This window comes from Panthera pardus, unplaced genomic scaffold (genome assembly GCF_024362965.1).
Source record: "Panthera pardus isolate Hobbes unplaced genomic scaffold, ASM2436296v1 HiC_scaffold_11, whole genome shotgun sequence".
NCBI lineage: Eukaryota > Metazoa > Chordata > Mammalia > Carnivora > Felidae > Panthera > Panthera pardus.
The window spans coordinates 4,156,691-4,178,364 of record NW_026526666.1 but is presented as its reverse complement, the minus strand read 5'-3'; the positions used below and the strand labels follow the sequence as shown (position 1 = coordinate 4,178,364).

The window sequence follows — 21,674 nt, the reverse complement described above, 5'->3', positions numbered from 1 at the left end:
AAAAAATTTTTAATTAAAATTAAATTAAAAATTATTTAAAAAGGCAGGAACCTGAAACAATTGTTTTACACAATGTATAAGTAGGAAGAATTTCAGGAGCAGCATGGTATGATCAATTGCTATTTAAAATATAATTTAATGTTTAATGTTTTATTTTAATATAATTTAATGTTATAATTTATTTTAATGTTAATATAATGTTGCACAAATATATATGCAATGCTGTATATTTAGACATGAATGCGGGTGGGGAGGAGCCTGGGAATCTAATGTCAATGTGTGGGGTATAATAAATAAAACTTGAAAGTTAAAAAAAAAATGCAGTGGGGTAATACCCGAAAGGATCCTGGATTTAAAAATAAAAGAGCTATAAATAGTATTATTGGGACAATTTAGGAAATTTGAATGTGATACATTAGATAATAGTATTTTATTAATGCTGAACTTCCCATGTGATCATTGTATTATGTTTATGTAGGAGAATGCCCTATTTCTTAGGCAATATATGCTAAAGAATGTAGGGTAAAGTGTGTTAGAGTGGCTGTAACATACTCTCAAATGGTTCAGGAAAGAATATGTAGTATTCATCTATGGATGGATGGATGTGATATAATCAGATGGATAGATGGGATTTACCTATCTTCAGAGAAAGGGAGAGAGAGAAAGCAAATATAGCAAACTGTTACTAACAGGTGAATCTAAGTGAAAGGTGTATGGGTGCACATTGTACTTACTGTTTGTAGGAAGTAAATCTGAGCATTTAAAAGGATAAAAAATTGGAGGGAATATATCAAACTCAACACCCAAAAAACAAATAATCCAGTGAAGAAATGGGCAAAAGACATGAATAGATGCTTCTTCAAAGAAGACATCCAGATGGCAACCGACACATGAAAAAATGCTCAACATCACTCATCATGAGGGAAATACAAATAAAAACTATAATGAGATACCACCTCACACCTGTCAGAATGGCTAACATTAACAACTCAGGCAACAACAGATGTTGGCGAGGATGCGGAGAAAGAGGATCTCTTTTGCACTGCTGGTGGGAATGCAAACTGGTGCAGCCACTCTGTAAAACAGTATGGAGGTTCCTCAAAAAGCTAAAAATAGAACTACCCTATGACCCAGAAATTGCACTACAAGGTATTTACCCAAAGGATATGGGTATGCTGTTTCAAAGGGACACATGCACCCCAATGTTTATAGCAGCACTATCAACAATAGCCAAAGTATGGAAAGAGCCCAAATGTCCATTGACAGATGAATGGATAAAGAAGATGTAGTATATATATACAATGGAGTATTAGTTGGCAATCAAAAAGAATGAAATCTTGCCATTTGCAACTACGTGGATGGAACTAGAGGGTATTATGCTAAGTGAAATTAGTCAGAGAAAGACAAATATCATATGACTTCACTCATATGAGGACTTTAAGATACAAAACAGATGAACATGAGGGAAGGGAAGCAAAAATAATATAAAAACAGGGAGGGGGACAAAACATAAGAGACTCTTAAATATGGAGAACAAACAGAGGGTTACTGGAGGGGTGGTGGGAGGGGTTGTGGGAGGGGAATGGGCTAAATGGGTGAGGGGCTTAAGGAATCTACTCCTGAAATCATTGTTGCACCATATGCTAACTAACTTGGATATAAATTAAAAAAAAATAAATTAAAAAAATTGGAGGGAATAAAGCATTCAAAATCAGCTTCTAGAAATGCTTTCATAGTCTCTACCTCCTTGACTGTGTGGACTCCCATCCTTCATAACCCCATAGCACTCCATGCATTCATCATATTCTATTGTCTGTCTCCTCCTTAGAGTATTTAAGGTAAAATCCATTTTTAGAGTCTGACATTTATTGTGTGACCTCAGACAAATTAGTTTCTTTAAGTGTCAATTTTTATAACTGCAAAATGGAAATGAAAAATAGTACTAACCTTTAGGGTTGTAATGAGGATTAAATGAGATAATGTATTTAACTCCAGTCTAGCACTGTGCTTGTCTTCTATAAAGTCCTCAAAAATAAAGTATTGTTATTTGTATTAGCATTACTATTAGGTCTTTAGTCTCTGTGTTCTCATGCCCGGTATAATGCTTGGCTCATTACGCGTGTTCAGTATTTGTTGGATAAATGAATGAACACTGCCCTCTGCTCCCATTTTGTTGTTTTTACTGGGCATCATGTAAAAACAACTTGTGGGGTGCCTGGGTGGCTCAGTGGGTTAAGCATCCACCTTCAGCTCAGGTCATGATCTCATGGTTCGTGAGTTCATGCCCTGCGTTCAGCTCTGTGCTTACAGTTCAGAGCCTGGAACCTGCTTTGGATTCTGGGTCTCCCTCTCTCTCTGCCACTCTCCTGCTCTCTCTCTCTCTCTCTCTCTCTCTCTCTCTCTCAAAAATAAAATAAAACCTTAAAAAAATTAAAAAGAAGTTGTGTCTGAGGAAATAATAAAATGGTTAAGGTCAAGGAGAGTCATAGCTTGAAGATTACAGATGAGTAGATCTTGGACTCCTATGAGGGCAAAATACAAATCTGATCTCAGATCTGTGGGTTTTCTTTCTTTTTCTTTTTCTTCTTTTTAGGAATCTTTGCACTCAATGTGGGCCTCAAACGCACAACCCTGAGATTAAGAGTTGCATGCTCTTCCAACTGAGCCAGCCAGGTGCCCCACAGATCTATGGGTTTTCTTAATGTATAGGTAGGGGTAGTTCTGTTAACCTGTGCCAACAGTCCTTGTTCTTGTGCCTTGGCTATTACTGCCCCACCCCCATCCTGGTAACATACCTGTGTTTAGGCTTTAGGCCAAACATTTCATGGTCAAACCTTTGGTTCATCTTTTTCTCCAAAAAATTGTTTGCTAATGATTGACCACAGATATTCAAAAGAAAATGTTTAAATCGAGAAGAGACTAACACATCAAGGGGATATCCATAGTCTGCTACACGATTCAGGATCCAAGACCCTCTCCTGGTGCTGAGGAAAACCTGGGGCATGGAAAAAAAAAATGGTTTGCTTTTGCCATTCTGGCTCATAATCCTTTGATAGCACCTGCTCTCTTCAAGATTAAGTCCAGACTCATTCATCTCTCTTTTTAGTCCCTGCACGATCTTTGTTTTATTTTCTGCAGTTTTCCTTCTCAAACACTATGTGTACAATTAGATTAGGGCATTCATTAAGAATGTGTCTTGCTCTGAACCACCACTGCATTTCTGCTTAATGGTATTATGCCTCCTTGAAAAGTCGCCTATCCTCTTAATTCTCCAAAGCCTATTTATTGTTAAGATCCAGATCAAATCTGCCTCCTCCATAAGACACTACTGACCATTCTGGCTGACAATTTTCTCTCCATCCTCTGAGCTACTCTAGCACTTACCACCTGTCCAACTCATTTAAAATTATGGAGCAGTTGAGCTGAAAGCAATTGCACATCATTTAATCCAAAACCTTCAGCCTTTTTTGCCTTTGACATCGTTAGCACTATTACCAACACAAAACAAAACACCCCCAAAAACCCCAAAACAAACCCACACCTGGTATTTATCATTTATATCCATATTAAACTTTTTACACTCATTTCTGTCTCTCCAAATGTGTTTCCTCCACGGTGGGGGGTCTAGCACACACATCTTCTAGTCTCCCCAACACATCATCCTCATTGTTTCCATTTATTGTTTCCATTTATTGAGAATTATGACCTGTAAGTGATTGTGCCAGGGCCTTTATCTATATTTTATTTAATCAATACAACAGTCCCTTGAGGTAGTTCTTCTTATCCTCATTTTATGCATGAGAAGATGAATAACTTGCCTGAGATCATACAGCTAGTAAATGGAAGGGCTGAATATCCAACTCAGGTCTGAGTCACCCCAAATCCTGTGCTGCTGAAGAATTGTTTCACTGACTGCTTAAAGGAAAAACTGTAGATTGCTAGTCAAACAACAGGAAGCTGATAAAGTTTTGATATTCAGTTACTTGGCAAAAGTACCTCCTTCTCTACAAGACTCTCTGGGGATGTAAGTACCTGCTTTATGGTCTTTTGTCTAAGCTCTTCCATAAAACGGTGACCTGTCTACAGAGGGATGATAATGTACTTCACACATACCTTCTCACTGATGGCAACCGCATGGGCTCTCATTATTGAGCACTTTGACATATCATAGTCTAAAGAGTATGCGTGGTCCTAGGAATCACACAGCTTTATGTGCAGTCTGTATAACTTTTGTTATAAAAGTATATGAGTCCTATAAATGCTCAGAGTCTCAATTAAAAGGCTCCCTACATACAAAATTGTGACAATAATGCATCGCAAGGCTGTTGTCAGAATTAGTGTTTTTGCAAAGGGTGTGGCATATGGTAAATATTCAATAAATGCTTAATGGTTATCATCATACTTCTTATTTCAGTTTTCTATCTATACCTTGTTTTACCACCATATTTATAAGAAAAATGGATTTATAAGAAAAAATGTGAGGAAAGTTGTTTTATAAGAAACAGATATGTTCTCTTCACAAAAGCATTTTACCACAAGAATTATTATACCAAAACTTCCTTGATATACTGAAACAGATCCACTTAAATTTTTTGATTTACAAACAAATTCTAATAAATACAATTTAATACATAAAGCAAAAAGTTAGAACCTGGCAAGTGAGTGTCTTTGGCTTGCTTTGTGGGATGTCGGCACTGCCCCTGCCACGCAGACATGGTTTTGCTGTGCATTGTCCCGGCCTTTCTCAGACACAGCCACCTTATCTCCACCCGCTCTAGATGCTTTGTTCTTTGGCAATCTACAGTTCCTCAGTGCATGGAAGTCTCAGCGCCCTTATAACTGACCATTCAACATGTTTGGATCCCCACCATATACCTTGCACAATCTTTCATCATTACACCTACACACATTTTAACCCTTTTTTTAATACCAATTTCCTGATAAAGCTTGTTGAATTGATGCATGGAATAACATATGAAATTACTTTTGTGGTGATGGATGGGGATAGTACTGAGAAGTGTTATTGAATGGAGTTTCTGAGTAAAGGTCACTTAACAAAGTTGCAGCATTAAACTTCTATTGAAAAATAGTAATTTAAAACATATTCGTGGAGAAACACAGCTTAATTAAAGTTACTAGAAAACAACCAGACATTCCCCTATTGCCAATAAAGTTATGATTCGATAAAGATACGAATAACAAAATGTAACAACGACACATCTTTTTCTAGGAATTTACAATGAAGGGACTCTCTTCCTAGTTCAAAATCTATGATAAAAAACAAAACAAAACAAAACAAAAAAGACCTCTAGGACATAGAAATTGCTTTAGGGTGAATGTCCTTCTATTACTGAACTGTATGCAGAGCTGAGGCGAACTTGCATGTACCACAGTGTGGATGCTTTCCATACTGATATCCACGTTATCTTCAGAAAGATTAGACTGCTTCTTTTTTTCCATTTGGGGAGAGAAGAGGAAAATTCCCCCACCATCCTATGAGCACAAAGCCTTCAGCTAAACCAGTGTGCTTTCCTTCACGTAAGACTGTGGCACTTCTGCTGTCCTAAACAAGAGCCACACTCTGAAGGCTGCATTCGACCAAACTCCCCAAGGAACTGCATGGTCTTTAAAGTCAGAGGCACATTCAGAAGAGACAGCTGATTGGGATCACTGGGATTCTTTAGTGTGAGGTCAACTGAATGATGGGAATCTAACAGGGAATGTTGGCTCCCTCATATCATCAACATAATGTTGCCAACTGAGGTCACAGAGCCAAGCCCTGTGTTTGCTGCTATATGGGCTATATGAAGAGGTATTTATACTCTATGTTGGGTCCACACACAGCTTCTTTGGTGAAGCAAAGTAATTTACTGATTCAAACCTGCTTGGCTGTGTGGGAAATTTCCACAGCCAGATCCCCTCCAGAATTTCCAATGCCAATTACAATGACTCTCTTTCCAGTGAAACTCTCTGGATTCTTATAGTCCCGGCTGTGGAAGTACTGTCCTTTGAACTTCTCAATTCCTGCAAGGGAAGGGAAAAGAATTATCCGATGAGGTTTATCTGCTATCATTTGTCAAATCATTCATTCTGTTAGCGGTGTGTAGAGTTTAAGCACACATCTCCATATAGTCTCCCTTTACACAGCCGCACTCTTGCCTTTCTGAATATATTTGCCTATTTTCTTTTCTCACAGTCTCAGAGCAGAATCTTGTGATTTCCTTATCATGAATAGTCGGCTTAACTCAGGATCTGTTTATATTTTGGACTTGTGGACTCCCAAATCCAAACTCCTTCAGAAAATCTCCATTATCTTTTGTCTTTTCATCCTCTTTAAATACCTATTTTTGGGGTGCCTGGGTGGCTCAGTTGGTTAAGCCAACTGACTTGATTTCCCTCAGGTCATGATCTCACGGTTTGCAGATCAAGCCCTGAGTCAGGCTGCTCCATGCCGAGGGTGAGGAGCCTGCTTGGGGTTCTCTCTCTCCCTCTCCCTCTGCCCCTCCCCTGTTCATGTGTGCACACACACATGCTCGTGTGCATTCTCTCTCTCTCTTTCTGTCTCAAAAGAAATAAAATTAAATACTTCCATTTCAATTGGAGTTATATGTTTTCATATACTCTAGAATATAATAAATAGAGTGCTTTGTTTTTTTCAAAATGAAAATCCAGGTCAAAGACTATAATTAACTTCTTTCTTGAAGTTTTAATTTCTTCCTTGGAAACTCAATATTCATTTGTTTCCTCAATTGCTGAAAAATCCTTCAACCTTCAAGTTCATGTTCTTTCTTTTGATCCTTAGAAAAACTAAGGTTGTTGTGAAACCAAAGATAGAGCCTTCTAATTTTTCTCTAGTCCCCGAAAATAATGTTATTTCTGCCTCCCAAATGGCAATAATCAAAGTCACCCCAACGTCTTTCAGGGGAACATGTAGAATTATTATAAGCCCTTTTTTCATCCCAAGGTAGGAATCACTTAGACCACCATTTTCCCATTCCTCAGAGATAATCATGGGCATGGCACACAGGCTTCCCTCCTTGTAGACTACTCACCAGGGAAGCTTTCCAAGGGTAAGTGAGCATTGGTGTGATGGCCGGTGCAAACCATGACTCCATCAAAGACATTTACCTCCTTTTCCCCTTCAGATTCTGTAACTACCTCCCATTGGCCTGAAGTGGAGAAATCAGGCTGCTTCTTCACACTGCACACAGTGGTCTGAAAGAAAAGTGATAGCTACGGGAGACTGTAACCATAGCCTGTACAGTGGACATCTTCCCTGACATGTCTCTCTTTGCAGGGTATTAACACATATGATATCACATATGATATCACAAGTATGATATCACGTAATAGAGCTAATGCAGGAATATTTAATTTTCATATTTCACAAATAAGAACTTTTTTGTTTGGGGCTGGGGTCAGAGTGAGAAAACTCCCGTGAGGCAGGCGAAATAAAATGGCAGGATAATGCCGCACTCTCCCCTGCTTCTAGAAAAGTGCAAATTACTAGTTCTCTTAGACCAGTACCTAAGATGTCATGCAACACTCGAATAGAACTTCGGCTTCTCCAGTGCTTCTGAGACACCCCATGCATTAAGTGCCTATTCCTCCCCTGACCTCCAGACAAGTCCTATTTGAAAGTTGTTGAGGGGTGCCTGGGTAGCTCTGGGGCACCTGGGTGGCTCAGTCAGTTAAGTGTCTGATTTCTGTGCAGGTCATGATCTTGCAGTTTGTGAGTTCGAGCCCTGCGTCAGGCTCTGTGCTGACAGCTCAGAGCCTGGAGCCTGCTTCGGATTCTGTGTCTCCCATTCTCTGCCCCTCCCCTGCTCGTGCTCAGTCTCTCTCTGTCTCAAAAATAAATAAAACACTAAAAAAAAAATTTAAAAAAAAAGTTGTTGAGAGAGTAGATCCAAATAGTTCTCATCACAGGGGGAAACAAAAAGGTAGAAGATTTAGGCTTTTTGCCAGTTGTCAGAAATATCTGTGTTGTTGTTGTTGTTTTGTTTTTTATGGCCATGGTTAAAGATGACAGAAAAATCATGGAAGACTTAACAGTAAGGAACCATTGGAGTGATCTAGTACAACCATCTTGTTTTACAAACAAGAAAATTTTTACAAACAAGAGACATCAAAGTTTAGGAACTTACTTGCCTGAGGTCACAAGTTGATTAGTGGTAGAGCAAAGACTAGAACTCAAATTTTCATTCCCCATTTCAGTGTTCTTTCTTCTACACCAGAGTTAACTTCTTGGCTTCCTCAATAAGTTCCCGATAACTGCTTCACTGGGTTGTTGTGATCACATAAAACTAATGCATTGGCAAGTACTTCAGAAAGTATAAAAGGCTAAGCAGTAGCAAGTAAGTTGTGGCGGACTGAGAAGGTTTTAAATTCCCATATCTGTCAGTTCCCCTCTCTAACTGGGAAAGCATTTCCCCTCATTTGTTTTATTGCAATTAGATAGTATAAAATGAAGGAATGGAACCATTCTGGCAGGTGGCTTCCAAGATCTGAAGCCCAAAATATACAGAAAAAGGACCTTTCCATGGATATATTTCAGGCACAGAGAAGACATAAGAATAGAGTTGTTGTCTGGATAGGATAGATATGTGGGCATATTAAGCCAGTCTTTACTTGTAAACACTGGTAAATGAAACCACATTATTCATTTATTTGACAACTTCAAACACAAAGACATTCACAAAATTTCCTACCTTCAATCGAATATATTTTAGAAGATCAAATTCTTTGGCATACATCCTGAAATACTCCAGGACCTGGGAGTTGTGCATGAAGTTAGGATAATGATCTGGGATGGGATAGTCACTGAAGCACATCATCTCCTTAGAAGTGTTGATGATCACTGATTTGTAAATGCTGGCCCTTCCTTCTTCAGGATTTTCCTACAGTAAATAAGAAGCATTCATAGCAACTTGAGAATTAACTTTATGGTTTATAAACAGTCACTAAACATTTGAAAAAGTTTTCTGAAAGAAATGCCAATGAAAAAGTTATACAGACACATACATCCCTTCACACCTCCAGGTATTTGTGCCCTTGGGTAGTCTCTTCCCCTTGAATCTGAGTGGTCTCTATGACTTGTTTTTGACCAACAACATGAAGTTGGAATGATACCCAATAGCTTCCAAGACAGTCCTAAGGAGTCTTGCAGCTTTTGGCCTCTGTCTCTTAGAAAGCTTGATCTGGCAGGATTCAGCAGTTATGTAAGAAGTCCAACTACCTTAAGCCACCATTCTGTGAGTAAGCCCAAGTCAGCCACATGAAGAGAATGTTTGGGAAACAGAGATATGCAGCTAGCCCTTGGAAATTCCATTTATCCCAGCTAAAGTTCTAAATATGTGAGTGAAGAGACCATAGCAGAAAATGAATTTGGAGACATCTAAACTATAATTTTCTTTAAAAAATTTTTTTAATGTTTATTTATATTTGAGAGAGAGACAGAGAGAGAGAAAGAGAAAGAATGTGAGCAGGGGAGGGGCAGAGAGAGATGGAGACAGAACCTGAAGCAGGTTCCAGGCTCTAAGCTGTCAGCACAGAGCCTGACGTGGGGCTTGGACCCATGAGCCGTGAGATCATGACCTGAGTTGAAGTCGCACACTTAACCAACTGAGCCACCCAGATGCCCCTAAACTATAACTTTCAAATCTATGTAGGAACACTGAAAATGGCCTATGATATGATTTTTAGTTAAAAAGGTAATATTACAAAATTAAATTCACATTCTCACCACCAAATGCATAAAACTATGTATGCATAGGGCAATTGTATACCTATGTCTACCCACATTTATATAATTATACATTGTATAAGTTCTCTCCTGTTAGGTAGTTCTCTCTGAATATATTTCACTTATTTATTTATTTTTAATTTTTTTAATGTTTATTAATTTTTGATACAGAGACAGCACAAGCAGGGGAGGGGCAGAGAGAGAGGGAGACACAGAATTGGAAGCAGGCTCCAGGCTCTGAGCTGTCAGCACAGACAGGGCTGTGCTGCCCAGCACGACGCAGGGCTCTAACTCACTGACCGCAGCTCATGACCTGAGCTGAAGTCAGACACTCAAATGACTGAGCCCCCCAGTGCCCCTATTTCATTTATTTTTAAGTCAGTATAGCCTGAAAATAGGAAAAACAAGTTGATTTACTAAGGAGGTAGTATTTTTTTCTTCTGTTTTTGTGAAATGTTGTTTATATAACACCCATACATGACTTTAAAAAAAAAAAAGCCTTCAGCAAACTAAGAAAAGAGAAAATTTCTTCAATTTGATAAAAACAACTGACAAAATACCTACAGCTAACTTCATAACTTAATAGTGAGAAAATGGACAATTTCCCCCTACAGTTGGGAACAAGGCAAAGATGTCCTCTCTCACCACTCATGTTCAACACTATACTAGAAATCCTAGTTGGTGCAATAAGACAGGAAAAGGAAATAGTGGCTGTACCAGATTGCATTCCCACCAACAATGCAAGAAGGTTCCCCTTTGTCCACATCTTCACCAGCACCTGTTGTTTCTTGTGTTGTTGATTTTAGCCATTCTGACAAGTGTGAGGTGATATCTCGTGTAGTTTTCATTTGTGTTTCTCTGATTATAAGTGATGTTGAGCATCTTTTCATGTGTCTGTTGGCTATCTGTATGTCTTCCTTGGAAAATGTCTATTCATGTCTTTTGTCCATTTTGAAATTGGATTGTTTTTTGGATGTTGAATTTTATAAGTTCTTTATATATTTTGGATACTAGCCCTTTATCAGATATGTCATCTGCAGATATCTTCTTCCATTCTGAAGGTTGCCTTTTAGTTTTCTTGGTTGTTTCCTTTGCTGTGCAGAAGCTTTTTATTTTCATGAGGTCCCCAGAGTTTATTTTTGTTTTTGTTTCCCTTGCCTTAGAAGACATATCTAGAAAGAAGTTGCTATGGCTGATGTCAAAGAGGTTACTGCTCATGTTCTCCTCTAGGATTTTTATGGTTTTATGTCTCACATTTAGGTCTTTAATTCATTTTGAATTTTTTTCTTTAAAAAAAATTTTTTTAAACATTTATTCATTTTTGAGAGTGAGAGAGACAGAGCATGAGCTGGGGAGGGGCAGAGAGAGAGGGAGACACAGAATCAGAAGCAGGCTCCAGGCTCCGAGCTGTCAGCACAGGGCCTGACGCGAGGCTCGAACTCACGAACTGTGAGATCATGACCTGAGCTGAAGTCGGACGCTCAACCGACTGAGCCACCCAGGCACCCCTTGAATTTATTTGTCTGTGTGGTGTAAGAAAGTGGTCCATTTTAATTCTTTTGCACATTGCTGCCCAGTTTTCCCAGCACCATTTTTGAAGAGACTTTTTCCTGTTGGATATTCTTTCCTGCTTTGTCAAACATTAATTGACCATATAGTTGTGGGTTCCTTTCTGGTTTTTCTATTTTGTTCTATTGATCCATATGTCTGTTTTTGTAGCAGTACCATACTATTTGGATCACTATATATATATATATATTATATTCAATATAACTTGAAGTCTGGAATTGTGATGCCTCCATTTTTGCTTTTCTTTTTCAAGATTGCTTTAGCTATTTGGGGAAAATAGTATGGAGGTTCCAATAAAGTTAAAAATAGAACTATCCTATGATACAGCAATTGCACTACTGGGTACTTATCCAAAGAATACAAAAATACTAATTCAAAGGGATACATGCACCCCAATGTTTACAGGAATGGTATCTACAGTAGCCAAACTATGGAAATAGCCCAAGTGTTCATAGACTGATGAATGGATAAAGAAAGCATGGTATGTATGTGTGTGTGTGTACACACACACACACACACACACACACACACACACACACTGGAATAATAACCATAAAAAGAATGAAATCTTGCCATTTGCAACAATGTGGATGGAGATAGAGAGTATTATGCTAAGTCATAATGACATAATCAAAGAAGCCAGAGAAAGACAAATGCCATATGATTTAACTCATATGTGGAATTTAAGAAACAAAACAAACAAGCAAAGGGGAAAAAAAGAGAGGTAAACCAAGAAACAGATTCTTAACTACAGAGAACAAACTGATGGTTACCAGAGAAAAGGTGGGTAGGGTGATGGGTTAAATAGGTGATGGGGATTAAGGAGTGTACTTGTCGTGATGAGCAATGGGTGTTTTATGGATGTGTTGAATCACTATATTGTTTACCTGAAAGTAATATTACACTGTATGTTAACTAACTGGAATATAAATAAAAACATAATAAATAAACAAAGATAAATAAAGTGGCATTAAAGCAAAAAAAAAAAAGGAAAGGAAATAAAAGTATACAGATTGGGATGAAGAAATAAAACTATTTTTATCCATAGGTGACATCACCGTTTATGTAGAAAATCCCAATGGATTAAAAAAACAGAAAAAAAACCCCACAACAACCTGGAACTAATAAGCAAGTATAGCAGGGTTGGAGGATACAAGGTTAATATACAAAGCCAATTACTTTCCTATATGCCAGAAATGAGTGATTGGATTTAAATTTACAAAAAAAATACTATTTACAATTGGACCCACAAAACTAAATACTTAGTCATGAATCTAATAAAATATGTGTAAGACTTATATGCAGAAACTATAAAACACAGATGAAAAAAATCAAAGTTCTAAATAAGTAGAAAGATCTTTGGTGCTTGTAGATTGAAGGACTCAACATTGTTAAGATATCAGTTCTTCTTAAGGTGATCTATAGGTTCAGTGCAATCCCAACCAACATCCCAGCAAGGTATTTTGTAGACAGTGACAACTTGATACTAAAGTTTATATTGAAAGACAAAAGGCCTAGAAAAGCCAACTTTGTCCTTAAGTGTATACTGTGCATAGTGACTTTCTTTCAAAGAGTAGAGTATGGGAAGGAGTGTATAGTATGGCAAGGGAGAAAAAAAGACGAGGGACTTTACAGTGGCAAAATCTGACAAACACAAGGTCATCAAGGTTAACATCAATAGTGGTAAGTCATATTGAGAGTACATACTACTGATGTGATATGATGAGAATGTTACTTTACCTCTATGGTCTTCTTGCCCCAAATCCATAGCCGCAGTCTAACGGTGATAAAAACATCAGGCAAATCCCGACTGAGGGACATTCTATAAAATAACTAATAATCCTCAAAACTGTCAAGGTCATCAAAACAAGGGAAGCCTGATAGGGTGCCTAGGTGGCTCAGTGGGTTAAGCGTCCGACTTCAGCTCAGGTCATGCTCTCATGGTTTGTGAGTTGAAGCCTCGTGTAGAGCTGTGTGCTGACAGTGTGGAGCCTGCTTGAGATTCCCTCTCTCCCTCCCTCTGTGTGCCTGCCCTGCTCATGGGAACCCATGTGCATGCACTGTCTCTCTCTGTCTTTCAAAATAAATAAATAAACATTTAAAAAAAGGTACAATGTCATCCTCATTTATCACCTGGGAAAGCTGGGGTAAAAACTATAGGGAAAAGGTCTCCACATCAATTGCAATGAGAAATAAGTAATGGAGAGCTTTATTGAGACCACAGACCAATAAAAGAAGAATCTCTGGATGCACTGACATCAGTATTTGTTAAAGTTTCCCAGGTAACTCTTCACAGTACAGCCACTGCTGAGCACCACTGCTCTATACCCTCTTTGGAGTGCTTCTGTATTCATTCATCTTTTTTTTTTTTTTTTTTTTTTTTTTTTTTTGGTGGGAAGAGAGTTAATAAATTTAAGAATTATTTATTTATTTATTTTTTAATGTTTATTTTTGCAAGAGAGAGAGACAGAGCGCAAGCAAGGTAGGGGCAGAGAGAGAGGGAGACACAGAATCTGAAGCAGCCTTCAGGCTCTGAGCTGTCAGCACAGAGCCTGATACAGGGCTTGAACTCATGAACTGTAAATTCGTGACCTGAGCCAATGTCATGGGCTTAACTGAGCCACCCAGGTGCCCCTAAATTTTTTTAAAGCTACTCATATAAGGGTATTTATTACTTAACTTTATATTTTAGGGATGCCTGGGTGGCTCAGTCAGTTAAACACCCGACTCTTGATTTTGGCTAGTGTCATGATCTCACAGTTAATGGGATTGAGCCCTTCGTAAGGCTATTCACTAACAGCGTGGAACCTGCTTGGGATTCTCTCTACCTGCCTTTCTCTCTGCCCTTCCCCTGCTTGTGCTCTCTCTCTCTCCCTCTCAAAAATAAATAGGGGCTCCTGGGTGGCTCAGTCAGTTGAGCGTCTAACTTTAGCTCAGGTCATGATCTCACAGTTCGTGGTTTGAGTCCCACGTTGGGCTCTGCACTGACAGCTCAGAGCCTGGAGTCTGCTTCGGATTCTGTGTCTCGCTGTCTCTCTGGCCCTCCCCTGCTCACGCTGTGTCTCACTCTTTCTCAAAAATAAATAAACATTTAAAAAAAATTTTTTAATTAAAAATAAATAATGTTTTTATATTTTAAATTAACATTTATCAATACACCACATTTTACATTATATTGTATACACATGGTATCTTTCTTTATATTACATATATATATACTCTGTTTTTTAAGATACTATTTTTAAGTAATCTCTACACCCAACCTGGGGCTCAAACTTACAACCCTGAGATCAAGAATCACATGCTCTACTGACTGAGCCAGTCACGCACCCCTACATATGCTGTTTAGAGCTTTACAACTGGAAATGTAGTTCTCAGATTAGCAGCATCTGTATAACCTAGGGGCTTATCAGATATGCAGAATCTTTGAAGGAGCACATGCACCCTAATGTTTATAGCAGCACTATCAGTGATAGCCCAAGTATGGAAAGAACCCAAACTGATTCATCGACTGATGAATGGATAAAGATGTGGTATATATGTACAATGGCATATTACTCGGCCATCAAAAAGAATGAAATCTTGCCATTTGCAATGACATGGATGGAGCTAGAGGGTATTATGCTAAGCAAAATTGGTCACAGAAAGACAAATATCATATTATTTCACTCATATGGAATTTAAGAAACAAATGACGAACATTTGTTTCTTAAAAGGGGAAGGGAAGGAAAAATGAAATAAGATATAAAAACAGAGAGGGAAGCAAACCCTAAGAGATTCTTAATTATGGAGAACAAAGTGACAGTAGCTGGAGGGGAGGTGGGTGGGGGGGATGGGCTAAATGGGTGATGGGCATTAAGGAGGGCACTTGTGATGAGCACTGGGTGTTATATGTAAGTGATGAGTCACTAAATTCTACCCCTGGAACCAGTACTACACTATATGTACACAACTAACTTGAATCTAAATAAAATTTTGGAAGAAAAAATTTAAGAAAGAAATGCAGAATTTTGGCAGCACTCCAGTTTAATGAATCAGAATCCATTTTGGCAAAATCTCCAGTGATTCATATGCACATTAAAGTTCGAAAAGCACTGCTTTGGTATGCTTTAAGGATTTAGAAAACTCAGATTGACTAAAGACTCTGAAAAAAGTATTTTCCAGCATTAAATACGTATTAAATCCTCAGCATTCATAAGGAGTTTATCATTTTAAAGCTATTTCACTCCTAAAGTAATATTAAAGTGTGAAGAATCAAAAAGATACATCTCCCATTAGCACCTACTTTCCACTATCAGTCTGATCTAATGTTAATGAGGACACCAAGAAATGACTGAAATTAATGTCTTGAGAACTTATAAGTAATTATTACTGCAAAGTATTCAGCAATAACAAGAAGAAGGCAAGTGGAGACTGAATCCTACTCCTGTTTTGCAAGTGGAATGGAGACATAGGAAAAGAGATGGGAGAGTGCAAGCAACAGTGTCTGAGAAGAAAAACATGTATGCTGAATCTCTAAGACCTATCACAAGAAAAAGAAAATGGCAGCCCTCAGTGCCCGATGTCTTACTGGACACGTGGCAGCAATGGTAGAATTCCAAAGTGCTTGGGATGATCCTATGTGTGAAACCCCCAGTGAATCACAGAAAGGTTGTGGGGGCGAGGAAGCAGGACTCCAAATAATAAGCAAGGGGGTGGTAGAAACAGATCTCAGAGGAAATTCTTGACAAAACAACATTGGCATGTAAGAGATGTTTATTTCCAAATTAATGGATGTTTATAATACCTCAGGACCCACAACTGTATAACTGTGGAATATATGAGAATGAAAGTCTCTATTTCCATAAGCATTCTTTTTTTTTTAAATGTTTATTTTGAGAGAGGGAGAAAGAGAGAGAGAGAGAGAGAGAGAGAGCCTGCACGCTCATGAGTGGGGTGGGAGCAGAGACAGAGGGAGACACAGAAAATCCCAATCAGCTCCATGCTATCAAGCGCAGAGCCTGACACAGGGCTCGAACCCACAAATGGTGAGATCACAACCTGAACTGAAATCAGTTCACCACCCAGGTGTCCCTCCACAAGTATTCTAAGCAGCCAATCAAGACATTGTGCTTCTCGAGGAATTTAAAAAAATTTTTCTTAATGTTTATTTATTTTTGAGAGAGAGAGAGACAGAGCCAAGCAGGGAAGAGAGAGGGAGACAGAATCTGAAGCAGGCTCCAGTGTCTGAGCTGTAAGCACAGAGCCTGATGCGGGGCTCGAATTACAGACTGCGAGGTCATGAGCCGAAGTCAGAAGCTTAACTGACTGAGCCACCCAGGCGCCCCAAGGATTTATTTATAAAGCATAAATATATTTGACACTTAACATGTGCCAAGCATTACACTTGGCTCTAGAAATATAGTGTGAGGCGAACGTGATAACCACTACACTACGGAAACCCACTGTGTGTGTGTGTACATGTATGTATATGTGTAAGTATACTACATTCAATATAATAATGGGCACAGATGTAGTCTGTCTTAACAGAGGTTAGAGAGTTATGATGAAATATAGCTTATTTATTTTTAAGGAAGCAAAGCTCGATGCAGGACTTGAACTCATGATCCATGAGATCATGACCTGAGCCAAAGTTGGACGCTTAACTGACTGAGCCATCTAGTCGCCCCTCAAGTTAAGTTTTTAACAGAGAACAAGTTTAAACCACTTTGGAATTAAAAGCCAGAAACCTGATAATCAGGTAGAATGGGGTCCTGAAGTGATTTCATGCCTGATCAGTCATTGCCAAACCTGGCTGTGATGCTTGCCAAAGACACCAAAAGCTTGGGCCCCACTCCAGGGTCTCTGAATAATAATAATAATAATAATAATAGGGGCACCTGGGTGCCTCAGACATTTAAACTTCTGACTCTTGATTTTTTTCTGCTAGTAGGTACAGACACAGGATTTGAACGCAGGCTGTGATTTTAACCTCTATACTAAGTTCTGGCTGGATTTCAAAAGTATGATTTTCTACTAATTACCAAACACTAATTAACAGCCTTTTCAGCTTGTGCCCAAAACTAAGGCATGGGGGTTCTGCCAAGGAGTATTCACTCTAGGTCTGAATAAGGACTATTGTCAAATAGAGTTTGTTCCTCAAGACAGAGTCAAGATGGTATAAAGCCATTTTTAAGCAGTTGGTCAACATTGTCTTCTTTTATGAAATCTGAAACACATCTGGACACCTTAATGCCATTCATTGGTTTAGAAAGTGATTTTATTTTATTTTTTAATGTTTGTTTATCTTTGAGAGACAGACAGAGACTGAGTGTGAGCAGGGAAGGGGCAGAGACAGAGGGAGGCAGGCTCCAGGCTCTGAGCTGTCAGCACAGAGCCCACCCAATGCAGGGCTCAAACTCACAAACCATGAGATCATGACCTGAGCTGAAGTCAGACGCTTAACCAACTGAGCCACCCAGGTGCCCCTAAAAAGTGATTTGAAAAGCAAACCCAAATGCATGCCACTTTGAAGATCAGTAAAGGAGGTTGGTATTCTTTGGCATATAATTATTTTAACTATCTTTTAAGTAGATGATACCTAAACTTAGTAACAAGTTGTAGGACTGGATGTACATATTAATAACTCAATTTTAAAACTGAATATATGCAAGGACAAGAAATCCCAGTTGCAGGCACCCTCTGCCCTCTTAAGACAGGCCGTGAGTTTGAGCCCCGTATTGGGCTCTGTGCTGACTTGGAGCACACAGCAAATATATTTATGCTTTATAAATAAATCCTTGGGGCGCCTGGATGGCTCAGTCGGTTAAGCTTCTGACTTCGGCTCATGACCTAGCAGTCTGTGATTCGAGCATCAGGCTCTGTAACATCGGGCTCCGTGACATCGGACTCTGTGCTGACAGCTCAGAGCCTGGAGCCTGCTTCGGACTCTGTCTCCCTCTCTCTCTCTGCCTCTCCCACTGCTCATGCTCTGTCTCTCTCTCTCAAAAATAAGTTATAAAAACATAAAAAAAGTTTTTTACATTGAACCAGAACTGAAAGAAGGAGAGGGGACGAGAGGGGAGTGGAAGGATCATAAAGTTAGAGAGGACTGAAAAGGGGATCCCTGGAAGGAGTTGTAAGCAGGTATTTCAAGATCACTTACTTATTAATGCAGACCAGGAGCAACCACTCTAAATTTTCTAACTACTTTACATTTTCTTTTCTTTTCTTTTTTAAAAATGTTTATTTATATGAAACAGAAAGACGGAGAGGAAGTGCAGCAGAGGGGCAGAGAGAGAGAGGGAGACACAGAATCTGAAGCAGGCTCTAGGCTCCAAGCTGTCAGCACAGAGCCTGATGTAGGGCTTGAACTCAAGAACCGTGGGATCATGTGAATGACCCTTCACCAACTGAGCCACCCAGTCACCCCACCACTTTACATTTTCTAATATTTGTTATTTTTTTACACTCCACCCTCACACTGCCCACCCGCAACATTGTTACTCTCTTTCAGATAGCAGCAAAACTCATTAAATGAAAATGATCTCTGGGGCATTTTCATAGACATCAGTAAAGAAACCTGTGTCCTATTTTGCTGCCAGCATAGGGAAAGAAGAACCTGAATAGCACCTGAGGTGGTAGCAGCTGAGAAGAGGTCAGCAGGTTGAATTCTTCCAAGTTTAATCATTGTTAAACCCATCATACATTTCCTGATGAAAGATAAAATATCTTGTTGTTGGAGGAGGTCATCAAGAGGTAATGATCACTGGTTGAGTAAAAGGCTAGGCTTAGGCAATTGGAGGCTCCTCACCCCTTCTCCTATCTTTGGGCAAATCTCCATTGAATTCTGGGTAAATCAAACAAGTGCTGAGGAGAAGGGTCAACTGGCAACCAGTAAGCCTGTCATCCTTGCAGACTGGTAACTGTGAAACAATATAAATTGCCTGTGGGGCACAAGGAACTAGGAGAAGCAATCCAAAACTGCAGTAAGTGACCATAGTGCTTTCAACAGCCCAACATTGCCAGTGGAAGAGTCAGATGGCTCATGGTGAATGCACACTACCTAGAATTGAACAAGGTAGTGCGTCCCCATCCAGACAGCGGTGCCCAACATTGCCACCATCTTAGATACCTTGGCCAGAGTCCTAGGAGTGCACTGTGCTGCACTGGACTTAGCAAATGCCTTTTTTCAGTACACCCCTGACCACTGAGTCACAAGACCAATTGGCGTTTACATGGGAGAGGCAACAATGGCCTTCCAAGTGCTTCTCCAAGGTTACCTGCACAGCCCTACCCTATGTCATGGGATGGGAGCCTGAGACCCACCCTGGTCTCCTTCTCCATATCACTAAAATGGGCCCATTACATTGATAATACAATGTTAACATGGGAATACTTGCTTCTGCTGCAGGACACCCTGGAAGCTTTATTGGAGAGAGAGAGGATGGGCAGTGAACCCACAAAATTCAAGGCCAAGACATCACTGTAAAGTTTTTGGGAGTTGTCTGGTCGTATAAGACTTCTGTTGTCCCAGATAGGTGCAAGCCTATCCAACCCCTAAGAATGTGAATGAGATGCCAGTCTTTGTAGGGATTTAGGGGCTTTGGAGGACTATATCACCTGGTAAAGAACAGTAAGACACCCCCCCCCCCAACTGGGGATCAGAGCAGTAAGCTGTCTTTGAAAGGCCAAAATGCTAGAAGGCAGGTTAGTTCTGAGCATCGCTCAAGCAAGACTGCCATTTGAATTAGATGGGTCTGTGACTCCGGAATATATGAGCTGGACACTGGCAGAAACGAGAAGGGGAGAGTACTCCTAGGATTTTGTCTCAGCTCTGGAAGCAGGCAACAACCTGACATACCACCATAGAGCAACAGCTCCTATCAGCATACCAAGGTCCCCTTCAGGTTAAGCCTCTCACTAAGGAACAGCACATTGTGGTAAGAGCTTCCCTACCTATGAAGGGATGGGTTGAGAATACGTTCCATTGACCCACCTCTGCTATGGCTCAAACTCCCACTGTGATTGAGTGGCATGCCTGTTTGCAGCAGAGGAGCGCCCTGTCCACCAGCCTACTAGAAATGCAGGTACAGTTAGGACCTGTGGGGTATATCGATCCTCCAAGTGCCCCTGCCCCTATACCTGTTGTGTCCCTGTAGCCTGTGGGGAGGTAGTGGGGAAATTTTGGCTGATGTCTGGTACACAGATGGGTCTAGTCCAGGAAATCCCTCTGTGAGGACTGCTGTCACTACTTAACCCAATAATGACACCATCTGGATGGAAACAGGAACAAAGAACAAAGTTCAGCAGCCAGTGGGCTGAACTCAGAATGCTTGGCTGGCGATCAATCGCTCGTAAGTTCTAGCTGTTAATCCTTTGTTAACCCTTTGCACTGACAATTGGATTGTTTTAAAGGGATGAGACCCATGGCTTGGACATTGGGAAGCCGAGGGGTGGATGATTATAAATAAGCCCTTGTGGGGATCAGGATATGTAAAAAGACGTTTGGGTCTACCTACAAGGGGCTGTGGTACAGGCTGTCTTCTACATCCCTGCTTATAAAGTATGACATCCCCTGGCAATCAGGAAGCTGATACCTTAGCCCGTATTGCCCTTGAACTATAGTGACTCATGTTTTGTGTGTTCTAAACAATGCCAAAGGTAAATACCAAAGGAATCTTGAGTCACCCACCAGCATTCTCAACCAGTATGGGACTGGCAAATTGATTATATCATCTCCGTCCCTCTGTGTGAAGGTTGTACATATGCCCTGGTTTGTGTGGACACTGGCGTCTGGCCTAGTCCAAACTTTCCCCTGGCACTATGCAAACCAGGCTGTCACCATTAGGGGATTATAGAAACTGAATATCATGTATGGATACCCTCATCAATAGATGTGATGGTCGGGGGGAGGGTCCCATTTCAAGGGTCATGATGTGCAAGACTGGTCAAAGTTATGACAGTGAGGAGTGCCTGGGTGGCTCAGTCAGTTAAGCATTTGACTCTTGATTTTGGCTCATGGTTTGTGAGATCAAGTCCCACATCGGGCTCTGTGCTGACAGCATGGAGCCTGCTTGGGATTCTCTCTCCCTCTCAAAATAAATAAACATTAAAAAAAGAGTCTTGACAGTAAAAAGAGGTTCCTGCTCCCAAGCAGCAGGGTTGGTAGAAAAGAAAAATGGAATATTAAAGGAGCAGATGACATTGCTAACAGGTAAAACCACCTTGGCCAAGTAGACTAAGGTACCATTCCAGGCATTAACACATTTTCATGATCAACCAGTAAGACCTGTTGCCCCAACTCATACCAAGAATCAACAAGTTATGCTGCTGAAAACACCAAATCCCATCACACCTGGGAAAGGCATTATCTACTGGA

At 39.9% G+C, this 21,674-nt stretch overlaps 2 protein-coding genes across 3 annotated transcripts in view; one reads left to right on the top strand and one right to left on the bottom strand.

The window, feature by feature from the left end:
* Positions 1-21,674, top strand: part of CHD1L (chromodomain helicase DNA binding protein 1 like) — a 175,855-nt gene that overhangs the window by 69,028 nt on the left and 85,153 nt on the right. The window lies entirely within an intron of this gene.
* Positions 1-21,674, bottom strand: part of FMO5 (flavin containing dimethylaniline monoxygenase 5) — a 34,733-nt gene that overhangs the window by 10,117 nt on the left and 2,942 nt on the right. For both annotated transcript variants that reach the window (XM_019436498.2, XM_019436497.2), the window contains exons 3-6: positions 8,712-8,900; positions 7,053-7,215; positions 5,882-6,024; positions 2,796-2,995 (exon numbers count right to left, since the gene is read on the bottom strand). In XM_019436498.2, coding sequence (XP_019292043.1) covers positions 2,796-2,995; positions 5,882-6,024; positions 7,053-7,215; positions 8,712-8,900 — 695 coding nt within the window. The remainder of the gene's footprint in view (positions 1-2,795; positions 2,996-5,881; positions 6,025-7,052; positions 7,216-8,711; positions 8,901-21,674) is intronic.